At 38.8% G+C, this 24,855-nt stretch overlaps 1 protein-coding gene across 2 annotated transcripts in view; it reads right to left on the minus strand.

The window, feature by feature from the left end:
- Positions 1 to 24,855, minus strand: part of LOC124167986 — a 73,300-nt gene that overhangs the window by 36,090 nt on the left and 12,355 nt on the right. For both annotated transcript variants that reach the window (XM_046546068.1, XM_046546067.1), the window contains exons 2-7: positions 23,998 to 24,288; positions 23,669 to 23,899; positions 8,561 to 8,647; positions 6,325 to 6,402; positions 5,834 to 5,884; positions 3,898 to 3,981 (exon numbers count right to left, since the gene is read on the minus strand). In XM_046546068.1, the coding sequence (XP_046402024.1) occupies positions 3,898 to 3,981; positions 5,834 to 5,884; positions 6,325 to 6,402; positions 8,561 to 8,647; positions 23,669 to 23,899; positions 23,998 to 24,288 (822 nt within the window). The remainder of the gene's footprint in view (positions 1 to 3,897; positions 3,982 to 5,833; positions 5,885 to 6,324; positions 6,403 to 8,560; positions 8,648 to 23,668; positions 23,900 to 23,997; positions 24,289 to 24,855) is intronic.

Here is a 24,855-nt window from a genome sequence, read left to right on the forward strand (position 1 = left end):
ACTTTTCAGCCCCTACCTATTGCAAACAACAGTAAATAAAATTGGTGAACAAGGTCACTACACAATACTGGTGTATGTGTGAGGAATGGGAACAGTTTTACTGCACTAAGAAAACCACAGCACCTCTACTTGTATTGCTATATATGCACACACAACAATTGAGATCCTTAGGCGAAGAAAGCTCTTAATGAGCCTGGGAAGCGTTCTAAAATAACAGCATAAATAATAATATATTGTACATTACATAAATTATGAACATTACAAGACATTAAAGTGAAAGTTTGGGTAATCTGTGTTTTCTGATTATTCGTGCCGTCTCTCCACATCATTAGCCCGGATAATCAGGAGTGTGCTGTATTAAATTAACCCTTTCGAGACGGCGGAGTTTTCGTCTTAGCATGACTGCTGTACTGAGCCCCAAGAGACTCTTCTTTCTCGTGGTACGGAGCATTTTTGGAGGGCATTTGTTAAGAAGAGTCTCGCTGAACCTTTTTCAACCCCTCCACGCAGGGACTTCGCATTATCTCGGACTCCGAGAGTAGTTGTGCTCCCTCCTTTCCGGGGTTACGACCATACCTGCGACATTGGTTCGCGGTCAACTTATGTATTGCTTACATGTATTTAGCAAATGGATAAATGTTGCTTGTACGTAAATTACAGACTTTGAATTGAATTTCTTATTTTTATCTGAGCATTGTCAAATTTTAAACGAAGTTCTAAGGCCATTATTAACGCATTTAACGCAGCAACAATTTCCATGTTGATGTTTATACATAACTAGTAGAATTTCATTTAAAAATTGTAAACGCTGCTCAAAAGACAAATAATTCAATTCCTAGTTTATTTTTCTTGAGAAATGAAAAAATATTTATTTCGAAACCTGACTGGATAAACAATTGAATGACCGCTGTCCCTTACCGCTAAAAGGGGTTATAAAGGACGAGGGGTCTGGGTACCTGCTCCCGGATTCCGAGGGTAAATCCTAAACCCCGCGCGGTTGGGTCCGGAAACAAAGACGTCGTAAACCCGCGACCGTCCTAAAAGGGGGAGAGCTAGAAAACGTTTGTATACGGCTTTTGTTCTTCTGGCTAGCAAAATCTCACACGTAAATATACGCCCCTCGTATCCCGGGTCAGGAAACGTCCACACGTATATATACGTGTATAGTAGGGAAAAGGTCAATATATTGCTCAACGTCACCGTAGTTTCCGTCATTTGAATCTGCTATCCTCTTTCCAGTCTCCTCTTCATTAACCAGTTTGCCTTTTGAGGTGTTTGTCAAAGATTTGGGGAACAAAAGAAGAGACACGTGATAAAGCTGCCCATTGGAACAAAAATACTGAGTTTTTAGGGAGTTGCCTGTATACATGGGTTGCAAGTTTAACAACGCAACTTCCTCTACGCAGATAGTGCAGTGGCAGAGAATTTTCAGAGACTTACCAATCCCTGCTTGAGTGTTGTGAGAAGGACATTTCAAGTGCAACACACTGTCCGTCGGATAGGACGTTAAGCCGTGGTCCCCTTGGTGCATATTGCTAAGAGCAAGCTAATGCTGATGCCGGGTTTCTCTCCACCCTTCCTTCCATACCCTTCCCTCATGGCGAAAATGACCTTATCCGTCGGCCGCCTCCTCCAAATACTACACCATCTAAGTAGATAGCTTACTATCTGCTCAAATTTATGGTATTTCATACTACATTGCCTCACATTTAGTACCTTGTATTCACAGGCAGATATTAGGAAGTTGAAGGCTTCACCTTGTTGTCCCCACATGCATGCAACACATCATGCACTATGAGGAACCCATTTACAGGAAAGGTGAGAAATTACAGGGATTTGGCGGGCATGCCTTGAGAGCCTATTTTGAAATTTTTTTGGATTTGCAGTTTTTTACACATATGTATTTGGAATTATTACAGTGGTTGGTTCTATTTTTTCCATGAATGTAAATGACTTAATGATAACATTTGCATAAAAGTTTTAGAGGAAAAATCTCAGTGATGGATTCACAGCTTTGTATAAATGTAGAAAAAGTTAGATTTGTTGCAAAGCATGATGAGATGGATTTGCTGATGTTTTGGAACTGATGGCTTAAATTATTCCAACAGGCATTGGAGTGTAAAGACTTGAACTACAAGTTTTAAGTATTGTGGTGGAGCTCTTAATTTCAAGCGCTGTCACTAAGGCCAGCCACCTGGCTGAGGTCATTGCCCTGGGACCCTGAGGTCCCTGCTGCTGCCACCAGGGTATGCGGAACCTAGCACCAGGAGGCAAGAGAGAGATGCTGACGAAACGGCAACGGAGAAGGACTAGATCGCGTGTAAGAGGCATTGAGCAAGTGTATCGCTTACCATCGCAATAAACGTGGTCAAATTTAATTTCTTTTACTTTATAATATAATATATTGAAGTGAGGTTAATTACTGGAGTACGCCAAACACCCTTCAAGTATGTATGTATTCAATAATGCCAATGATTGACAGCTTGGAACACAATATAATAATGCAAATATAATATGAATCCCTTCCATCCATCAACTTTATGTTACAGTAATAACTTGAAATTCACTTAGTATTCCCTGGTAGCACAAAAAATATCCTTTTCTTTTCTATAAAAAAAGCAGAAATCAAGAAAAAAGAGAGAAAACCCTTCCATTTATATTGAAGAATGAGCAGAATTACAGAAGAGAAAAAACATGCATGGGTTTAGCTTATCCAATGGATATTTGTTCCTTTAGTGATTTATATACACCATGCTCATTCCTCTGGAACAAATGGTAATCTGAGACCATTTCATTGCTTTTGGCACCAAAAAACATGTCAAAAGGAGCTTTATTTCCATTAAAATGAAAGTGATTGCAATTTCAATGAACAAGCTAATAAAGAGCAATTCACAAACAAAGTATCTCAATAAACTTTGAAAAGAGTTTTCCAAAAGACTATCATACATTATGGAATTTGATCCTGCATCACTATTATTTTTCTGCGCTGGAGTCAAGTTCCTTACCATCCAGGCTATTGTGTCCATTAGAAAACAATGTTATTCTTAAGCAAGATTGAACGTAGCACTTCATGGTAGGTACATCAGCAATTGTATGAATGTTACAAGATCATTTTCTATACATGACCACAATTGCAGACACTTATTAGAGTTGAGTTGGTTTCATGAAATATGTACTGAATTTACAAAGTGATCATAATACACTTGATCAGGATAGCACAACTTAAATTGAGAGAATCATCAAAGCAAATATAAATCAATTTTCTTCCATGAGCTGATTGTGCAAAGGAATCGATAATTTATCAGCTACTATTTCATCCATAATATGTACTACTGAGGCAATAAATTGTGGCGCCGCGATACGAATCTCGCTCCACTAAAACGAGCGCCAGCCGGTCGTCGCATGTGCTGCTGCCTCAATGACGCCACCGCTAGGTGGCAGGTGCGGTGACCCACGCCACCACAGAACAGTGCCATGATCTCTCCTGATCTTCCACCTGATCCACCCACCAAGAAGGACGCCTTCACTATGGCGCTGAACGACAATTGAATCTTTCTGTAGTTCACTCTTTGAAATTTTAAACAACATATTTACCATCAGGCACATGCCTCCATATACAATGCAAAAATGCACTTAGCTATGATCTGTTGCTTTTCGAAGTACAATTCCAGCATCTTAAATTAGTGCTAATTGCATTGGATTATTGGCCCCAAGTTGATTGATTTTTGCAAGCAATCTTAAGGGACTAAAATGATTATATTAGGGAAGGTTTTTCTCCCTGGCTGCCTTAGGTTAACAGAAAATTTCTCCCCTTTTATACCCTTTCATTTCTGCACGGAATATCGGCTGTGCTACCAGGCATTGACTTAATAAGCATTAACTTGGTATTTTGCTGACCTTGTATAATGGGACTTCTTTCATCTCTTCCGAGAGGCTCTTCATCTGAAACATCATCGATACTAGAGTTGTCTAATGAGGTACCTGGTGAAGAAAAGAAGATGAGAATCATTAAGCCATCCGGAATTTTAGTTTCTTATAATCCTATCATTACTCTCAACAATCAAATCAAATATCCTCCTGAAATACATAGATTCAAATGGCAGAAAGCAGTTATTGATGTTTTTAACCCTGTTCCACCAATTTTAAAAATCTGAAAAAAATTAGTATTATACATTTAGATAGGAGTAACAGCACATATTTTTTTCGGCGTGTCTATTGTTTCCTAAAATTTTTAATTCAATTTTGAAAACTTTAAACTTATGTAAAAGTTTAGTTTTTGGTTTAAAAATTAAAAAAAAAATCAAGATGGTATACCATAATAGTATACACAATTTATAATCAAGTAAACGATTTTACAAAAATAAAAATTGGAGATATGGTTAAAAAACTAAAAATCGTGTTTCAATTCTTTCTGGGATTATTTGCCATTGTTGAGACCTGAAACTTTGTGAAAACACATAATTTTGGACGTACTTTAAGTGTATATTTTTTATTTCTCAAAATATCAGGGGGCACTTTTCACCATCTTAACCTGCTAGACCCTTTCTTCATATTAGGTGGGAAAATATCGGGGCATTATTTGACAAAGGACTACCACCACGTACTAAAAATGCTCGGAAAGTTTAAATTTTTAAATTCAATATCCATAAATATTGCATTAACTGTCCATGCATGGATACCATGTGAAAGGAACGTTTAATGGGCAATGGCATCAACTGAGAAGTGTAATTTTGAAATTATGCACCTTATTTACAGTCAACAAGAGAGGAAATAACATTCATGATTCCTCTACTGGGTGCATTGACAGGGAGGCAAATATAAAGAGGTGTTAGCCTAAACTTTAAAGTGATAATCTTAGGCTATTTCCAAGCATCCAAAAATTTGGTTCATGGCCTTAGAGCCAAGTTATTGCAATTTTAAAGTTAATGGGAGATAACCTAAACAGCACATTAAAATCTTAGACAAAATGCCCATCATTTCTTATTATGGAATCTTTTTATAGATTTGAATCAAATTCTTAGGATTTAAAAAGCCATAAATTATGTTTCCATTTAAAGTGAAATGAGCTACTTTGGGGCCATACTCACTGCAGCAAAGGCTGATACAGTGACTAATTCCCCTTTGCAGCACTAGAGCTTCTAGAGATGGAAGTAGCCCTTAAGTAAAGGAAGTAGCTCTCCCCGTGGTGAGGGTGCCCAGTCCTCAAAAGACGCCTTTAGTGCTCTCTGCCATTAGGTTTGGCCGAGTTCAAGCAACCGTGGAAAGGATGGCAATAAAATCCCAGGAAAAAGAGAAAATCTGGAAATGTGGAGAGGGATGACCACAGCAAACGTAGGAGCTACATTCGCCGTAGTCTACCGGGTGAATGTAGCAGATACATTCATAGCAGCAAAAGGGTTAGCCAAGTGAACCGTACAGCCATTCCAAATGGGTAAACATTACTCGTGCGGGTTGCCTATATTTACTATTTAAATTGAAATAACTCCACTCTAAGACAACTACAGTACTGGAGATTTCACATGGTTCAGTTTTCCATTACAGAAAATTGACCAACAAAGTGTGAATGAAATCAGCAAGTAGCAATTTCCAAAGGTTCCTTTGTGAGTCCCTCCATGGCCTACTGTATATTTTGCCCCATTGGTAATATGGCATTGATCATCAATGTCCATACAGGTATACATAATATGTCTGTCAATCTTAATTCATTATGAAATACAAAAGATCCCAAAGACACTAACTCAATGACTCGAAGTGCTTCTATGAAATAAAACTGATATTCTTTGTTTTGCTTGCAAAAACATTCCAAGCTTTTTACATATAAACGTATACTTACGGCTAAGTGAAAAATCCACATGGAGTGGCCCTGCATTGTCCCCAATCAGCCCTGGAAAATAGATGAAAATCACAAACCACAAAATTTTAACTGAAAATTTTCATCTTAAACGCACACACATATCCTCAGATAAAAGAAAACCACTCTTGCAGGGATTACATTATCCTTCCTTTTATCCCTGGATTTTAAATTTTATATAACTTCTCAGACTCCTTATCATAACAAAAATGGCATGGTATTTACTATTTTTGATCTAGCACTCATGGTACCTATATGAAATGCACCATTTTTTGCAGAAAAACCTATTATAATGTTCTTTCATGTAAATATTAATTGGTGCCATAAAAAAGGAAATGTGAAATAAAGCAACAGTTTAAATGACTTTTTAACAGGCCAGTTTGCCAGCCTTGGCGAATAAATGAAGGACAAGTTCAATTTTAAATAAGTAGCATACCATTAAATGGCATTGAAATGCTTGACCAGATACATACCTAGAAAATCATCATCTGGGATCAGAAGGATTGGTTCGGTAAAATTTACATGCTTATACTGAGGATTGGAAGGTTCAACTGTAAATGAAATAAGAATACAAATCAATTTCCATTTCAACCCAGATAAAAAACTATTATTTATTATAATCAGCCTTCTAAGGACAAAACATCACGGAAATTCATATTAAATATTTTTTAAAGTATCCCAGTCATAAATTTCACACGTTCCCAGTTTAACCTTTCCTGCCTATCGTGGACTACAGCCGATACATTTTCTTAAGGCCGTTTTACACGGTACACAGAATTGCGCAAGTTAGAGCTGCATTAATTTCTAAAATGGCGTGGAATTGCGTGAATGCATGAACGAAATTAGAACAGGGGCTATTTTGCCGTCTCGCATCCACGCATTCTCGCATGTGTTCTAGCAATTCACCGCTTTACACGACACAATTTTGATTGCGCCTTCACACGTACGTCAGACAGCGCAATAGGGTGGTTTCCTATTATTTTTTTATTGCCTAAATCGAAAGATTATTACTCCTGGAGTACGTATTTCGCGCTTTTAGATTTTTAAATGACGATATCTATTTTTCGCGATTAAATGAAAAGTGAAAAATTTCAAGCACGCAAAAACGCGACGCGTAAGTAGGAAAGTCCGTGCGCCGCATTTCTGGTTCCCCCTCTCTCCTTGTGAAGTGACCTTGATCGAGGCTCTGAGCGCTGATAGGACGCAGGATGCTAGCGGATAGCTGGGTACCTTTCTGTCTGGTAGTGCATGGCTTAAAAAGGTTTATTAATACCTTATCAAGCGAAGAAAACTTTCCGACCTTAGCCAGTTTTAATAGATGATTATTAAGACATGTTTCCCTGAGCTCTGTGCCTCATGCATGCATTGGTAACCTCAGACGATGTATAACTCCTATCCTCTCGTGTAGAAACTAGGTCCCTGTGACGTCACGCGGAGCGGAATCGCATGGGCGCCAATCTGGCCTTTTTCAAATGAGGATAAAATTTGACCCTTGCCATTCGTCTAAACCGGTATTTCAAAAACCAAATAATTTGTGTATTATGAATACACTAATGGTGGGCAACGAATCGCAATCAATGCCTATCGTTTTCTTTGATGAAGGAAACTACCCTATTCCGTGTACCGTGTAAAACGGCCTTTACACAACTGAACAAAATTTGGCTATACCTGACAGGGGATCGGAAATGACCATGTCAAAAGCCATGCATAGCCTTGTAGCCTCAGTCTTACCACACCCCTCATGATCCAGCATAATGAGGGAGTAGGCCTGCTCTTTGGAACCTCGACTCATTTTTATTACTCTAGCACAAAAATTTGCAGTAAATAAACCCTTAGAATGAGGAAACACTTTTATTCGTTTTGCAGGCTGACTGTGGCATTAATGGCAAAACTTTTGGGTATACCCAAAATTTTTATTCCTAACTGGATGCCTTGCACTAGGGCACTTTCCCTCATAATAAGGATTGCTAAGGGGCTTAACCCTTCCAGACCAGCCCTCATGGCAGGGGGTGCCTCCTGCACAGGGGGTCTCTTCCAAGGGCGTACCCAGAATCAAAACTAGGGGGGGGCAAGCAATGGTTGTTCAAGTTGTAATTAAGATTTAAGCATGGAAAAGGTGAATGAAATCAACAATTAAAGGAAACTGTAACAGCTCTTTATTAGTTTTTAAAATTATTTTCCTTAAAAACATTTGCGATTTTTGCTTCTGGGGGGGGGGGGGGGGAGGGGAGCTGCCCTTCCTGCCCCTCGCTGGGTACACCCATGGTCTCTTCTGCACTGGCTGGCAACTAAAATCATGAACTCCCACAGCCCAAAGGTTAACAGTATTAGCAAAGTTTTTATGATAACATACTTTAGGTGCAAGTGAAAATATATAACGTCAAACAGACCATACACACTTCCTGTACCCACCACTAGGTTTTACTATTTAAGGATACATTCTGTAAATTGCTAAACTAAATGTATTTCAAACTTTTGATGAAACAATGGTCAGAATTTTTTTTTGCTGATTACACAGGAATTATATATTCCATTATGCCAGATACCATCTTATATGTGAAATATTTTGTGAACAGCAGCACAGTGGGATGAATCTATCATTCAGCCTGAGAAAATATCATTCTCTATCAAATTTTTGGATAATACTACATCATGATAGGCAATTATAATAACACATGCAAGCAAAATACATATTCTATAGTAACTCACCGTAACGCTGCACAGTGATCAGAGGATCTAATGCATCATCAAGGCCATCAGGCATGGGAATATTTTCAATGCCATGTTCATACACATCTATAAAAGCAAGAGGAAAAATTTTTTTTCAAGAGAGTGGTACTGATCTTGCAGCACCTAGCATGAGTTATAAAGGTACTGCCTTGATTAACGAGGCATTTTCCACAATGAACTATTTTGACAAGACAAATACTGTAGCAGTCCAACCGTGGTATGCCCAGATGAAATACCACACGAATCGTCACATAAAATAAGTCTGGGCTGACTGTCGGGAAGGGTGACTCATCAGAAGTAAATTTTATTTTGGGAGGACCTTGATCAAACGGTGACCTCTCTGAATTAAGCAATCCCATGTTGAAAGACAATGATTCTGGGTATGGCAGGGGTAAGGTTGGGACATGCAGAGAGTAATTTTCACAATACCAGGAGTACTTACAGAAGAGAAATTCATTCATTCAACAAAATTTCGCCTTTTCTATTCTGAATGCAATTCATGAAAAAATACTAATTCATAGCAAATTGAAAACCTGATAAGTAATGATTGAAAGTTTTGAGGTGTTAGTAATGATGAGAATGAAAATGAGATAAACAATTTAAATATTAAGTTGCAATTATAAAGAATAACATCAAAGTAGCACTTCTCAATTAATTGTACATTGAAGCAGTATTCATTTTAGATATATGAACATAATTTACAACAATTGAAGAAGTACCACATCCTCTTTGAAGGTAATTTTGATCTATGGAAGGTAAATAAGTCCTTCCCATTATGCAGAAAACCTTTTTTTATTCTTTGCGAATGTCACATTACACCAGCAGAAGTAAGTAATAGGAGCGAATGACTGATAATGTCAGGGTGATCATAAATGCCCATTAACAAAAGAAGTCTGACGTGGATGGAGAATATGCTCCGACTCCTAACTGATCGAAGGGGCATGGTTTACTTAACTAAACCTCGTGGTCCCATGTAGATTCTGTTCCACGTGCTGAGGGGATTTGGGCTAGCTGCAGGCTCTCTTCTTGCTGCTGCTTCCTCCACACTTCGGGGGACGCAGATCTGGCTGCTAATTCAATTTTCCCCTTGTGGAACTTATTAATTGAAACAGGAACCCTGAGTCTGGCAACCTCCTTCTTGAATCATTTTCTTCTGCTCTCGTCTCTCAGTGATATGCACTCCGCCGTAGAGTTCTGTCATGCTGCTTCCCAAATTTTGTCTCTCAAAAATAATCTCTACCCCTGGTTCCATCACACGTCTTACTTACCCGTCCACAACAACTTCCCCTCTTTCGTGGATGGGTATAGAGAAAAAAAGGGAGGGAGAGAACACTCAATGCCTGTGAGCAGGCCTACTTGACTCGACATCACCTCCTATCACATAACTGCATTCACTTTAAACTAAGCATTCACCCATCCACACTCACGCTCACTCCCTGGTACCGTGGTCAAGGTGAGAAGGGAGGGACATAATACAGTGGAACCTCGATAAAACGAGAACCGATGGTGCTCAAATAAACACTCGCTATAGCGAATTGTCGTTTTACCGGAGGTGGTGCAAATAATAGCCAATATAGATATACCTCTTGCGAACAATTATACAGGAACAGGAGTGGTGCGGCGACAGATAAATTTATATCCGATAAACGTAAGCATAAATCCAGACGAAAGGCGATGTTTTTTGCATCCCTAAATTTCCTTACTTAAACTACAATTAATCGTTCAAACAATTTATAAGCGCCGTACTGAATAAAAGTCATACAAAGCATTGCATTGACAATCATTATGCTAATCCACAACCGACAAAGCCATGTTTATATGTACTTAATTAGAGCATTTACGTGATTATTCTATTATATTATGGTATTGTCCACTGAAAATTCAAGAAATAACTGATAAAACAGTATCGCGGTTATTTAATGCCTCAAATGCTTCCATTGGTGTATGTTTATTGTTCCTGTACGTTAGGCGGCAGTTAATATATCAGCAGCAGCTATTGAAATAACGTATCGCATTTATATTTCTGCAGACGAAAACTGTGGAAGGCTGTATAACGACCCTGCCTTGGAAGACTTTTTATATCATATAATGTGATATTTTCATTATACACGGTAAAATTTTTGCTGAGCGTGCAAAATGATATATTGGTATATATTATAAATTGGTAATATAAGAAAAGATATGAACGTGATATTATTTCACAAAAATACATAATGCAGATATTATGCTGCCACTTAAGTAAAACAAAAGCAAGATACAAGAAACATCGACGAATATAACTCACATGGGTAATATTTACGACAAAGAAAAGGAAGGCATACGCATCTGATGGACCCTAAGGCAAAAAAAACTTACGTGAATGAATTTATCGATTTAACATTCTCAGTAATGACTGAGAAACATAAAAAGGAATGCAGAATTTTAAAATTAATTACTCTAAAAGTACAACATCAGCTCTTGAGATATGCCCTCTGTGGCGGCGCCGAATGTATACGACATGGTGCCAAACAAGAGTTAAGTTGTTCTCTGAGTTCTTCCAGAGGCCACCAGGGGATGCTCGACCGCCCGGGTGACGGAAGAAAGCGCCAGAACGACTCTGACCACTGACGTGAATAGTTCACCCTTGTGAATAGTACATTGTGATCGTTACTATTACTTGTAACCGCAACAGAGAATACGTACGTCCATCCGGACAATTTACGCTGAGTATCATTGTACCGTACATCCTACACCATCGCTAAGGCGCACTACCTACCTCTGAAGCATCATTGCAAGAAATGTACCTCTTACTGCAAGGGTTTTAGCGTAGGTTGTAAAAGATTTCCGTTTCGTCTATCTTATGTCACGCCGGGAATACTTCTTAAGATACTTAGAATCGGAGAGTTTTCTTCCACGACTTCAGGTTTACACCGCAGGCATCACCAACAATTATGACGGGATATTACGCTTTGGTGCTTTACTTAGTAAAGCCAACCTTCCGAAACTCTTGAAGTTCTCGATTTGCAATCTATCCCTGAAATACTCCCCTTAGGCTTAGGCATAGCCCCTTTCCCAGAAGTTCCCACAGACTGAAGTGGGCAAAACCACCCGAACAAAGCTCCTTCTAACTCTTCATGGTCTGCATTCCTTGGGCGCTTTCGTTTTTTTTATTGAGATGAGCGAATAGGAAGATAAATTATCTACGCCAATCTCATATTAATCTTTTATTTTTATTGTCTATTTATCGAAGTACTTGGTGTTTTTTGGCCATGGTGTCTACCATCAAATGCTTTCTGTTCACACAACTCACGGACGTGCGGGTATGCTGCCGACTGCCTTCTGCCGCCCGAGGAACAAAAGAAGATCAAGCATTCCCGAATGTTAATTCCGTAATATTTTCACTAAAATGAACCACTTATTTATCGAACGCCAGTTTACTGTATGAATTTGAGACTGTACACTCCATGTTAACTTCATTTCCAACAGATCGCAAGAAATTACAGAGATTAGGAACTCTTGGTGAAGGTTTCCCGGCAATGGAAACTGTCGCCATGGGGAGTGTCGACACCAAAAAGGCCTCGTAAAATCGATTTTTTAACATGCTTATTAAAGATGATGTCTCCATGTTTCTGGGCTTCACCGCGTGGATTTTTCTTTATGACGACAGTTTCTCCAGTATTCCTACCAGCGTCTTCAGGTCGATGTCGGGATTCAATTTTTTGGTGACTTATATAGTTCATTTTTGGCGCCAATTTTTTTTTTGTTGCATGAATAGAGAAGACGGCTACCCTCTCCACAGCTCATGGAAGAGGTTCATACGAGAGAAAAGAAGGTGGACCAATCAGCATTCAGCATGAAAAATTGGCGCCAAAAAATGAACTATATAAATCATCAAAAATTTGAATCGCGACATCGACCTGAAGACGCCGGTTGGAATACCGGAGAAACTGTCGTCATATAGAAAAATCCACGCGGTGAAGCCCAGAAACATGGAGACATCATCTAGACAACGCCGCGGAAAACTACGTTTCAACTTCATGCTTATTATAGGGTCAAATGATGATGCCTCGGCTATCTCTCGTAATAGCGGGGGTCTCGCAATAGCCCGTACTCGCTTTAACGACGTTCCACTGTACCAATTTAATGACTCTTGAAACTTCATTTATTAATTCACATCCATTGCAGATTCACCTCAATATGCAAAGCATATCCAGAAAGAATGTACCATTTTAATCTAGCACCACAACTGTGCAACTTAAAGTGGCATATGCCTACATATGTGCTAACACCTAGGCTTGTTGGCCATATTTTACACAATTTTGGTTGCTTTCTCAAATTAATTTTCTTATCTGCAAGCAATTACAATGTCAAAGACAATTTCTGAACCCTCCAACTGTAATATAGGTTATGTGATCCAGTTTTGAATGCAAGTATGTAACATTCTGGGTGACTCGCACAATCCAGTGATTCAACCCTGATGTGTATTGTCAATGCATTATTTAGATGATTATATTATGTCAGCTACACCTGCATACTAGGAAGCTGCAGCAAGACTGCACCTTTGAGGGTGCAGCCACGTCACCTAATGAGACTGTGAGTGCTAATTGATGTGCTTTAATTTTAAGGAGGAAGGAGTTGTTATGGATTAATTATATTAATAGGGAACTTGCATATATTTCAGATATGATCAATAGCCCCAAAATTATATAAAAATATATGTTTGCATACCTCGGTGAAACTTTTTTTTATTATTTTATGACGTGGTTTGCGATATTTAATGCATCAAAGTTCACGAGAATTTTAAATGCAAGTGAGAATCGAAAACGCTCGATGATTGGCTGGTAGAAAAGTGACGTCATAGTTCAGTACGAGGAGGCACGGCGGCACGGCCGTAGTAGAGGTCTAGAGGTAGCATACTTGAATACAAGCGACGGCGTGGTTATGTTTCATTAATTGAAGTGCAAACGTATCGGAGTTGTTCATTGTGACTTCAGGGCTATTATTTGATCTATTTCTCCTCCATTGAAAGCGATAGATTGCTTAAAGATGAAGGAATATGGTTATTCCTAGGCTGAACCTAGCAAGCTTCCTGTTACTGATTCCATCATGATAACAGGGTATTTTAGTGAAACTGTAGACTTCGTCGGCGCCTAAAGTCGATGCCGAGAAATGGAAAGGTAGCTGATGTGCATCTGAAATGTTTTATAGTTCATAACATAGTGAGACTTGTGTATATTATTGGCGAAAGCGTATACTCATGTTAAATGTGTATTCTATTGGCAGTCCGGTAGAGAGTCTTATGGTGAACTTATTTCCACCTCGAAGCTGTCGATGATACTTTCAACTTAAAAATACCTTGCCTGGAGGGCGACAGGAAGCTCTGAGGAAGCCAGACTATCAATGTTTCAATTTAGTAGCGATAATATAGACGAACTTCCAACACAATCTACCATCTTGTGACTCAAAAACCCTGAAGCCACTTCCTATTCTGCAGAAAGAATCGGTCAATCGCACTTCGATCAATATAATAAACACAACGTCTTCAGGTGTTAAGAAGTTACTTTTGTAATGAAAGCCTTCCTAAAGTAGCATTAAAATGTGAATATTTTCCAAACAGTCTTTAATACATTTGGGAGCTTTTCTCACGATATATCTGAAACCTACTCTAAAGGCGAGCTCATCGTCATTGCGATCGGTTGTCACTCAAAAATTCCGTATCGGAAATCCTAGAGGGATGACCTTCGACGATGACCGTGATCACCTGCACTCTCACTATCACTGGAACCCGTGGTGAAAATATTATCCCAATCCATTTTCCTATTTGGTTTTAACTGGGGAAAGAGCAACATAGAACTGCACATTCTTTGGGCAACTTTGGGTTTGACTTTCCCTCAAACACCCCATTTCCCCTGTGGTGCACATCAGTCCTATCTTTATACGATGGCCTGACAACCTTTAAATGGATCCTTGGTTTATCCTGACAACCAACTAAATGGAAATTGCTGATCCACACGTCTTCCTCTATGTCCACAGTTTCCAAATCAAGGGCCGCGGAACATTACTCTTGTGACTCAACTTTTTCTGAAAAGCAAGCAACGGCGTAGAATAAAATCAAAGAATGCTGCGATACTTTTTTGTGACCACCTCTGGATTCCATTCTTTTTCCATCTACAACTTCCTTTATCTTTCGGGGTAAACTATGGGACAAGGTAATGTTTAAATATTTTCATTAATTTATAATAAAATATAAGTTCTAAAAATACCCAAAAGCCATTTTATTAATCCGCACTGATGAGTGTAAATTAATGTGGAAGATGAATGCTGTAGACGTAGTAGTTTTCCCTCGGTTGAGTTGCAAAATTCATGAAGTTGACAAAACGGCTAATTTTTCGGTGCGCGGATCTGCGCACTCGAGTCATTTATTGCACTGGCCGTGTCTACATTTTTTAATTTTTTTGTTAGAAAATAAATCAGAATTTAGGATAAAATTTACTTTAAAATGACGTATAGTTCATTATTATAGCATGAAGTGAAGCAGGATATAAATTTGCAAAGTACAGCGGCACATCATTTTGACGCCGACAGTAGAAGAAAACGCAAGTTGCAAAATTCATGAAGTTGACAAAACGGCTAATTTTTCGGTGCGCGGATCCGCGCACTCGAGTCATTTATTGCACTGGCCGTGTTTACATTTTTGAATTTTTTTTGTAAGAAAATAAATCAGAATTTAGGATAAAATTTAGTTTAAAATGACGTATAGTTCATTATTATAGCATGAAGTGAAGCAGGATATAAATTTGCAAAGTACAGCGGCACATCATTTTGACGCTTGCACTCGAATGCATGAGGATCAACGTTGCTCTATATTTTTATATTTCCTCCCTTGATTTTAAACATCATGGAATTTTCTATGTCCTTCCGTAACTGAAATTGAACAAGTGCCATAAATAATTTGAGTCCATCGTAACCATCGAGAAACACCTATCTCGATTTTTGTTGAGAAGTTGAGTTTTTATTCTACGGCGGCCGAATTATCGAAAAATCTCAGTTTCAAGTTATTCAGTCGATGAAATATGGAAATATTATTTATATTAAAGTTATCTTCGTTCACATAGCTCACGGGTTTATCATTCCGTTTATTATACTCTTATTTTTCCGTAACGCTCATCCCGACAGACGGCATGCATCGAGGCTTTTCTTATAATTTCCTCCGTGGGAATGCAGATGTAAATTTTTTCTGGGGTGTTATTGCACAGAGGAACAATGCACCACTTGTAATTTTTCCTTATTTCAGCCATGTTCTCCTTTAAACGCAACGTGGCTCTTCCAAACCTGCAGTTACTGGGCTTGGATATTGGACTCCTACTGAACTATGACGTCACGGCGTAAGATTAGTGGGGGCGGTATTTTTTAGCCGTATATATTTTTATATATTATATAGCCGTAGAATAAAAACTCAACTTCTCAACAAAAATCGAGATCGGTGTTTCTCGATGGTTACCATGGACTCAAATTATTTATGGCACTTGTTCAATTTCAGTTACGGAAGGACATAGAAAATTCCATGATGTTTAAAATCGAGGGAGGAAATATGAAAATATAGAGCAACGTTGATCCTCATGCATTCGAGTGCCAGCCAAGAAGACAGCGTTTTCTTCTACTGTCGGCGTCAAAATGATGTGCCGCTGTTCTTTGCAAATTTATATCCTGGCTTCACTGCATGCTATAATAATGAACTATACGTCATTTTAAAGTAAACTTTATCCTAAATTCTGATTTATTTTATTACAAAAAAATTCAAAAATGTAGACACGGCCAGTGCAATAAATGACTCCATCATCATCATCATCATCACTGGTCAACAATGCTAGGATTGGTTTGACGCAGCTCTCCACTCAGTTCTCCTATCAGGGGGGTGTTTCAGAGTCTCGTAGGATTGGCGGCGTCGGAAACGGATTCATTCCGAGTCGATCGGGAACCTATCCTACGCTCGTCTTCCGTGCGTTTCACACATACTATCGGAAAGCGTTCCGCTTTTGGTATGACGTCAACAGTCATCCTCCTCCGGGAAACGAGAAAACGTCACAATTTTCAAGTGACAAGTGAGCAGCGAAAATAACCTCCCGCAAGATTTGATACTTCACAAGGGAGGCGAAAGGTATATACGGGCATAAATAAGTGCTAATTGATACATTGTCACATAATTGACGCTGTTGCCGGGTAAAATAATTTTAGAATTGTTCGTATGTAGTTTTTTTTAACGTAATACCCTGTCGTTTTGAGCAAATTACGGGAATGAAGGAAAATTTGGAACGAGTTTGTTCTGTCATTCTCGTGAGAGCATAGTTGATTGTTTTTAAGAACTAAACTACAGGCAGTCACGAAATCCATAATTTTTTCCAACAACATATGGTTTACTTACTCAATTGTTTAACCAAATTGTCATATTTTCATTCAGTATCTCAATTAAATATGAATATTGATCATCATAAATGATGTTATGGCCTTCATGATATGCCGTAAACGTCTTACAAATTTTCCGTGAAAGTGGAGCTACGCTGGAAGAAAATACAATGATTACATTAGGTTGAATAGTGTCCATTAATAGTAATGGCTCGAGTTATGTGCGTTAAAATGACGCAAAATAATTTTGTTAGTTTGTTATCTGTTTGGCACGTTCTCGGTTATTTCTATAACACCATTTTATTTGGTACGAAAATGACAAATTTTTGCTAATGATGCACCTTGAAATACATCTTCTAAATTATATTTCAGTGAGCGATAATTCCACAAAGAAAAAAAATATTCGCTGCAAATGGGAATTGAACCCGTAATCTTTGCCTCACTGCATACTGCCTTAACCCGCTGCGTCACCGTCAATTGTTGATAGAAGATCGAAATTTGTAATGTATAAATAAAAGGATGGCATGAGGGAGCTTCGGTATAGTTGTTATCGTGGCTATTCCCGTTATGCTTGAACTAATATTTCGTATTAAAATGAATATTTAGAATGTACATGGAATGTACTGAAACCATGTACCATGGATTCAACTGAATTAGGTACATAACCACGTCTAATTTCGATGTGACTACGATGCCAAGTCATACACACAATCATTTCAAACTATACAAATTGTTATACTTCCTAACCCACGGACACGTATTCAATGCATTATGCTACCTGCATATTTGTAAGTCATTACGCCATGCATTCCAACTCGTTTCACGTTCTTTTTGCCAAATTACTCGTCCAAATAACAACGCAAACGAACTTGTACCGTCAGTGATACAGTCTGCCTATTTATCGCCTAATTTACACGAGAATTAAAGTCACTTGCACTTATATTACTCTATCATAATATCCACATATATCAGCACTCATGAAATAAAGTGGTATGATTTTATTATAGCCAAATACTTAATAAAAAACAGCAATATAACATATCTCCACTCGCCACCGGAATGACTTTCCGGCACCTCTAGCCCACTCGACTTCTATCCGATAGGAAAGCCGGCCTTGAGTCGATAGGAAGCCAGTCTGAAACGCACGGATTGCCTGGCCGATAGTAAGTGACGCAGAATCCGCGTCAAGTCTCCCGATCCGCTCGGAAAGGGAGACTCTGAAACACCCCCCAGCTAATCTTTTCACACCTACGTATTTCTTCTCTTTCACATCTCTCTTTACTTGTTCCATATATTTTGTTCGCGGTCTTCCTTTTCCATTCTTGCCTTCCACTTGTCCTTCGACGATTGTCTTCATCAGGCCATCATGTCTCAAGATGTGGCCTATAAGGTTGTTCCGTCTTCTTATTAAGGTTTTCATGAGGCTTCTCTTCTCTCCTACCCTTCTTAGGACTTCCTCGTTACTAACTCGGTCGATCCATTTGATTTTCATCATTCTTCTGTAGCACCACATTTCAAAGGCCTCTATCCTTGCTTTCTCCGCTGCGGTCATTGTCCATGCCTCACTTCCGTATAGGAGCATACTCCAGATGTAGGTTCTTATAAATTGTTTCTTTACTTCTATATTTAAGTTTTCCGCTGTAAGCAGGTCTCTCTTTTGGTGGAATGCTCTCTTCGCCTGGGCTATTCTGCTGATAATTTCTTTCTTGCTTCTCCCGTCACTAGTTATCTTGCTTCCCAAATAACAGAATTCATCCACCTCTATCAGTTTTTGCCTCCCTATTTTAATGTTGGTCTTGACTTCTTCTCTTCTGCTGCATACTAAGATCTTGTTTTCTTCGTGCTTATTTTCAGTTGATATCTACTCATTACGTACCCTACCCATATTAACCAGAATATTTTTCAAATCTTTCTCTGTTTCTGCTATAACGGCTATGTCATCGGCAAATCTTAGCATGCTAATTTTTTCTCCATGGATATTCACTTCCAATTCCTTTTCTTTGATTTCATTAATGGCTTTTTCAATGTAAACGTTGAAAATTACGGGTGACAATGTACAGCCTTGTCGCACTCCTTTCTTAATTCTTGCTTCTTCACAGCTGGGCCCTGATTTTATCACGGCTACTTGGTTTTTGTATAAACTGTGGATGATTCTTCTGTCGTTATAAAGAACCCCAATTTCCTTTAGGATTCCGAGCATTGTGCTCCAATCCACGTTGTCAAATGCTTTCTCTAGGTCCACAAACGCAGACTCCGCGCACCGAAAAATTAGCCGTTTTGTCAACTTCATGAACTTTGCAACTCAACCTAGGGAAAACTACTACGTCTACAGCATTCATCTTCCACATTAATTTACATTCATCAGTGCGGATTAATAAAATGGCTTTTGGGCATTTTTTAGCACTTATATTTTATTATAAATTAATGAAAATATTTAAGCATTATCTTGTCCCATGGTTTACCCCGAAAGATAAAGGGAGTTGTAGATGGAAAAAGAATGGAATCCAGAGGTGGTCACAAAAAATGAATCGCAGCATTCTTTGATTTTATTCTACGCCGTTGCTTGCTTTTTAGAAAAAGTTGAGTCACAAGAAGAATGTTCCGCGGCCCTTGATTTGGAAACTGTGGAGATAGTAGGGGAAGACGTGTGAATCAGCAATTTCCATTTATTTGGTTGTCAGGATAAACCAAGGATCCATTTAAAGGTTGTCAGGCCATCGTATAAAGATAGGACTGATGTGCACCACAGGGGAAATGGGGTGTTTGAGGGAAAGTCAAACCCAAAGTTGCCCAAAGAATGTGCAGTTCTATGTTGCTCTTTCCCCAGTTAAAACCAAATAGGAAAATGGATTGGGATAATATTTTCACCACGGGTTCCAGTGATAGTGAGAGTGCAGGTGATCACGGTCATCGTCGAAGGTTATCACTCTAGGATTTCCGATACGGAATTTTTAAGTGACAACCGATCGCAATGACGATGAGCTCGCCTTTAGAGTAGGTTTCAGATATATCGTGAGAAAAGCTCCCAAAATGTATTAAAGACTCTGTTTGGAAAATATTCACATTTTAATGCTACTTTAGGAAGGCTTTCATTACAAAAGTAACTTCTTAACACCTGAAGACGTTGTGTTTATTCTATTGATCGAAGTGCGATTGACCGATTCTTTCTGCAGAATAGGAAGTGGCTTCAGGGTTTTTGAGTCACAAGATGGTAGATTAATCTACAATCTTGTGACTCAAATTGTGTTGGAAGTTCGTCTATATTATCGCTACTAAATTGAAACATTGATAGTCTGGCTTCCTCAGAGCTTCCTTTCGCCCTCCAGGCAAGGTATTTTTAAGTTGAAAGTATCATCGACAGCGTCGAGGTGGAAATAAGTTCACCGTAAGACTCTCTACCGGACTGCCAAAAGAATACACATTTCACATGAGTATATACGCTTTCGCCAATATTATACGCAAGTCTCACTTTGTTATGAACTATAAAACATTTCAGATGCACATCAGCTACCTTTCCATTTCTCGGCATCGACTTTAGGCGCCGACGAAGTCTACAGTTTCACTAAAATACCCTGTTATCATGATGGAATCAGTAACAGGAAGCTTGCTAGGATCAGCCTAGGAATAATCATGTTCCTTCATCTATACGCAATCTATCGCTTTCAATGGAGGAGAAATAGATCAAATAATAGCCCTGAAGTCACAATGAACAACTCCGATACGTCTGCACTTCAATAAATTAATCATAACCACGCCGTCGCTGGTATTCAAGTATGCAACCTCTACTATGGCCGTGCCGCCGTGCCTCCTCGTACTGAACTATGACGTCATTTTTCTACCAGCCAATCATCGGGCGTTTTCAATTCTCACTTGCATTTGAAAATTCTCACGAACTTTGATGCATTAAATATCGCAAACCACGTCATAAAATAATTAAAAAAGCTTTCACCGAGGTATGCAAACATATATTTTTATATAATTTTGGGGCTATTGATTATATGTGAAATATATGCAAGTTCCCTATTACTGTCGATGCGATGTTTACGAATAGGCACGTAAAAAGGGGCATTATGTCAGTCGCGATATTTTTGCTGAACTCCTACTCCCCCTAAATTCCCACCGTGAGGTTTTAGGCTTACTCTTTCTCTCCAAAGTTGCACTATCATTTACGATTTCACACTTTTGATGGATCACAGTCGAAAGCGCTGATTTTTTAGCTACTTATGCCCGCGTAACTAGTTTTGTTGACAAATATTTCGCCATAGTTCGTATAAAAGAATGCAATTTGATCCTGGGGCCCGAGCCGAAGTTCGTAATATCAAAACATTTCCTGTAATCGAAACTTTGTATAATCGGAAGCGCCACTTATTTAGCATAGGCTTTTCGCCGGGACCGCAATATCACTTCGTATAATCGAAAACTTCGTATAATCGAAAACTTCGTAAAATCCTGCTTCTTATAATCGAGAGTTTACTGTATACTTGTGTCGTACAATTCATGATTCAACTGTCATTCATTAGTGGTGCCCTCTAACAGAACGGCCTACAGTAGGCAATGTGAATCCTAGGATGGTGGGCATATCCCTGGTAAGTGTGAGTGTATAATAGCATATTGAATATACTGTTGTTTTAAGTAAGACTAGCTGGTTGTGTTTCCATACACCAATCCACAACAGACCTGAAGGTGGACGTGAAAAGGTGACAGTAGAGTTCACTCCAAACAAATCCATGCAGGCATGTGAATGTCACTTATTCAGAGAAGGGGGGCAAATTCCTTTCCTTAGGCCACCTCGCACTGAGAATTTTGTGTGGGGGTGTCTAGAGACTTCATCAGAAATTTGAAGCCAAGACTCCTCGATAAGCAACCAAGTGCTCTACTTACTATGTAATGTCTGTTTGAAAAAAAAACCAAGACACCCGAGTTTGAGGAGCTCTTTTGCCTAAATCAAGCAATCAATTTCAATGCAGGCATACAAAAGAGAAATTCTATCTACATTAGATTATTTACTTTCAAAAACCTTCAGTTCCATAGTATTTCCTGTATTTCATTTTTTCTCAAACACTACTCGCTCTTTGCAGGTGAAATCAAGTTGTGAGTTTGGTATTCCCGTAGTTTTCATCTCACTAACTTGAAATTTAGATATAAGAAAGCCAGATCTAGTAGTATTAAAATTTTGCAGAAAAAAAAATTATTTACACCACTAAAATTGATGGATATGTTGTAATCAACACAGAACCTCAGCTAACTTCAAACCAATGAGTCAATTGAAATTTGATTGGTAGTAACCACAGTAGTAAGCTACCACACTCGCCCAAAGTAACATGGAACTGGCCAAAATTCATTGTCAAATTCACAAAGTTTACGGTGAAAATGCAAATGGAATGGTGAGAAAGTGGGAGAGAAATGTTTTCTGAAGCAAATGCACAAAATTATTTCTATATTTCTGTAACTCTGTCGCCATGAAGCATGCGTATATATGCAAGATAACTCAGAACTCCTAGTAAAACTCTTTTCATCACCTCAAAGATTTTGTCCTTACCCTACTTTTTTAAAGTGGCACGGTGAGATGAATACAATATTTATTTCCCGACTTGATATAAAAAACACCAAAATCTATCTACAACACTTTTTGGTTGGGTAAACACATATCAATACAAGTATCCCTTGCTTAGCATGTATTCTTTTCAAATGGCATTTATCATAATCTACCCAATCATAACAAATCTACCACCTCTAAAAATTTGATAATCAGAAAATTAAAAGTCTATTCAGCTAGATCTCAAAATTTCAATAATGCAGAATTTTTAAAGGACAAGACGATAAGCTCTGTGTATATACCCATTTCCCTTTATTTTATAGTAATTTGTGTTTGCTGTACTTCACTGCATGTGAGACCTTTCGTAATTAACTTTTTCCACTTGACCAATAAATGTGGTACATAATAGGGTGGTTTCCTATTATTTTTTTATTGCCTAAATCGAAAGATTATTACTCCTGGAGTACGTATTTCACGCTTTTAGATTTTTAAATGACGATAACTATTTTTCGCGATTAAATGAAAAGTGAAAATTTTCAAGCGCGCGAAAACGCGACGCGTAAGTAGAAATGCCGGGAAATCTCTCCGTGTGACGCATTTCTGGTTCCCCCTCCCGCCTTGTGAGGTGACCTTGGGAGAGGCTCTGAGCGCTGATACGACGCAGGATGCTAGCGGGTAGCTGAGTGCCATTCTATCTGGTAGCCTTTGGCTTAAAAAAGGTTTATTAGTACCTTATCAAACGAAGAAAACTTTCCGACCTTAGCCAGTTTTAATAGGTTATTATTAAGACATATGTTTCCCTGAGCTCTGTGCCTCTTGCATGCATTGGTAACCTCAGACGATGTATAACTCCTATCCTTTCGTGTAGAAACTAGGTCCCTGTGACTTCACGTGGCATCGCATGGGCGCCAATCTGGCCTTTTTCAAATGAGGATAAAATTTGCCCTTGCCATTCGTCTAAACCGGTATTCCTAAAACCAAATAATTTGAGTATTATGAATACACTAATGGTGGGTAACGAATCGCAATCAATGCCTTTCGTTTTCTTCAATGAAGGAAACTACCCTATTCTGTTTTGTACTTTATGTGTAATTCTTAATGTGTCTAATACCTTTCTTTCTGTGCGGCAAATACAGTCATCAATATTATTATTAAGGTTAGGTACTTACCAGCTTCGCAGAGAAATCCCAGTTCATCAGTACATTCATGTTCATCAAAAAGCACAGTACAAGTACTGCATTGAGAGAAAGGTACTTGGAGCCGGAGACATTGAGCACTATGGAAAGTTGGCAAAAGATCCCACGGTGGATATTCACCCTGTTCTCTTTTTAGGGGTATAACCTCACCCGTGCCATCCCAATACCACCTTCGCCCATCATTTTTCCCATCAATCCAAATAGCTGTAAAATAAGAATAACAATCCTTCATAAAATGGAAATGATTGATCATTGTTTTATTGTAATGGTTAGCACAAAGATTCTTCTAAAATTTCACGCACCTAAGTCTAAATCAGGATTCTGCTTCAGAACTTCTGTAATGAAGGCCACTTTTTCCATCGTGTCAAGAGCAGCACGGTGTCCAGAGATGTGAAGCAATCGGCATGCATTTCCAGCGCCTTGCCAAGTATTTTTATAATTGTTGTGAATGAAATAATACTTGTCTTTCAACCTGAATCCTGCACCAGAAAGTGAATTATCACCTTCTTCCATGCGCTCTCCGACCGTTATATTCCATTTCTTTACTAAAGATTGTACATGCTTAAGACCATCAGTCCCTGACAAGGTATGAACTAGAAAAAATAGTAGAAAAGGTTCAATCGAAAATAATACATTGTATGGAGAACTAGCAAAGTAAGTGCATATGAGGTTAATAAAATTAGTACATACAGACATAGGTCCGTATTGTTGGTTTTTTGACCTCCGATGGTCGCAATGGGGGTCAAAGGTCATAGAGTTAAACGTCGCGCCATCATGACAGCCAAAGTGTGGAATCATGGGTTTTAAAGGGTGCCCAAGTCAGTTTTGCGATTCGTAGATCCATATTGTCGATTTTTTTTTACCATCGACGATCATAATGGGGGTCAAAGGTCATAGAGAAGATATGCAGGAAACCATGAGGGCTCAAGGGGAGCCCTTCGAGGATACAACCACCGGGGCCGGGAACCCAAGGCCGAGCCTTATACGCCCGATCACCCGGGGAGGGGCTGGATGGGAAGGAAAAGGGATAGAGGCGCCGCACAGTGGTCCCAAATCAAAAAAAGCTGGCCAAAATTAATTACGCCGTTGTTGTTATGTATATATTTGACCGAAAGGTCTATTCTTATTGTTTTTGACCCGCTTATTCTGAATTTATAACT

The sequence above is a fragment of the Ischnura elegans genome, chromosome 11, assembly GCF_921293095.1.
Source record: "Ischnura elegans chromosome 11, ioIscEleg1.1, whole genome shotgun sequence".
In the NCBI taxonomy this organism is placed as follows: Eukaryota; Metazoa; Arthropoda; class Insecta; order Odonata; family Coenagrionidae; genus Ischnura; species Ischnura elegans.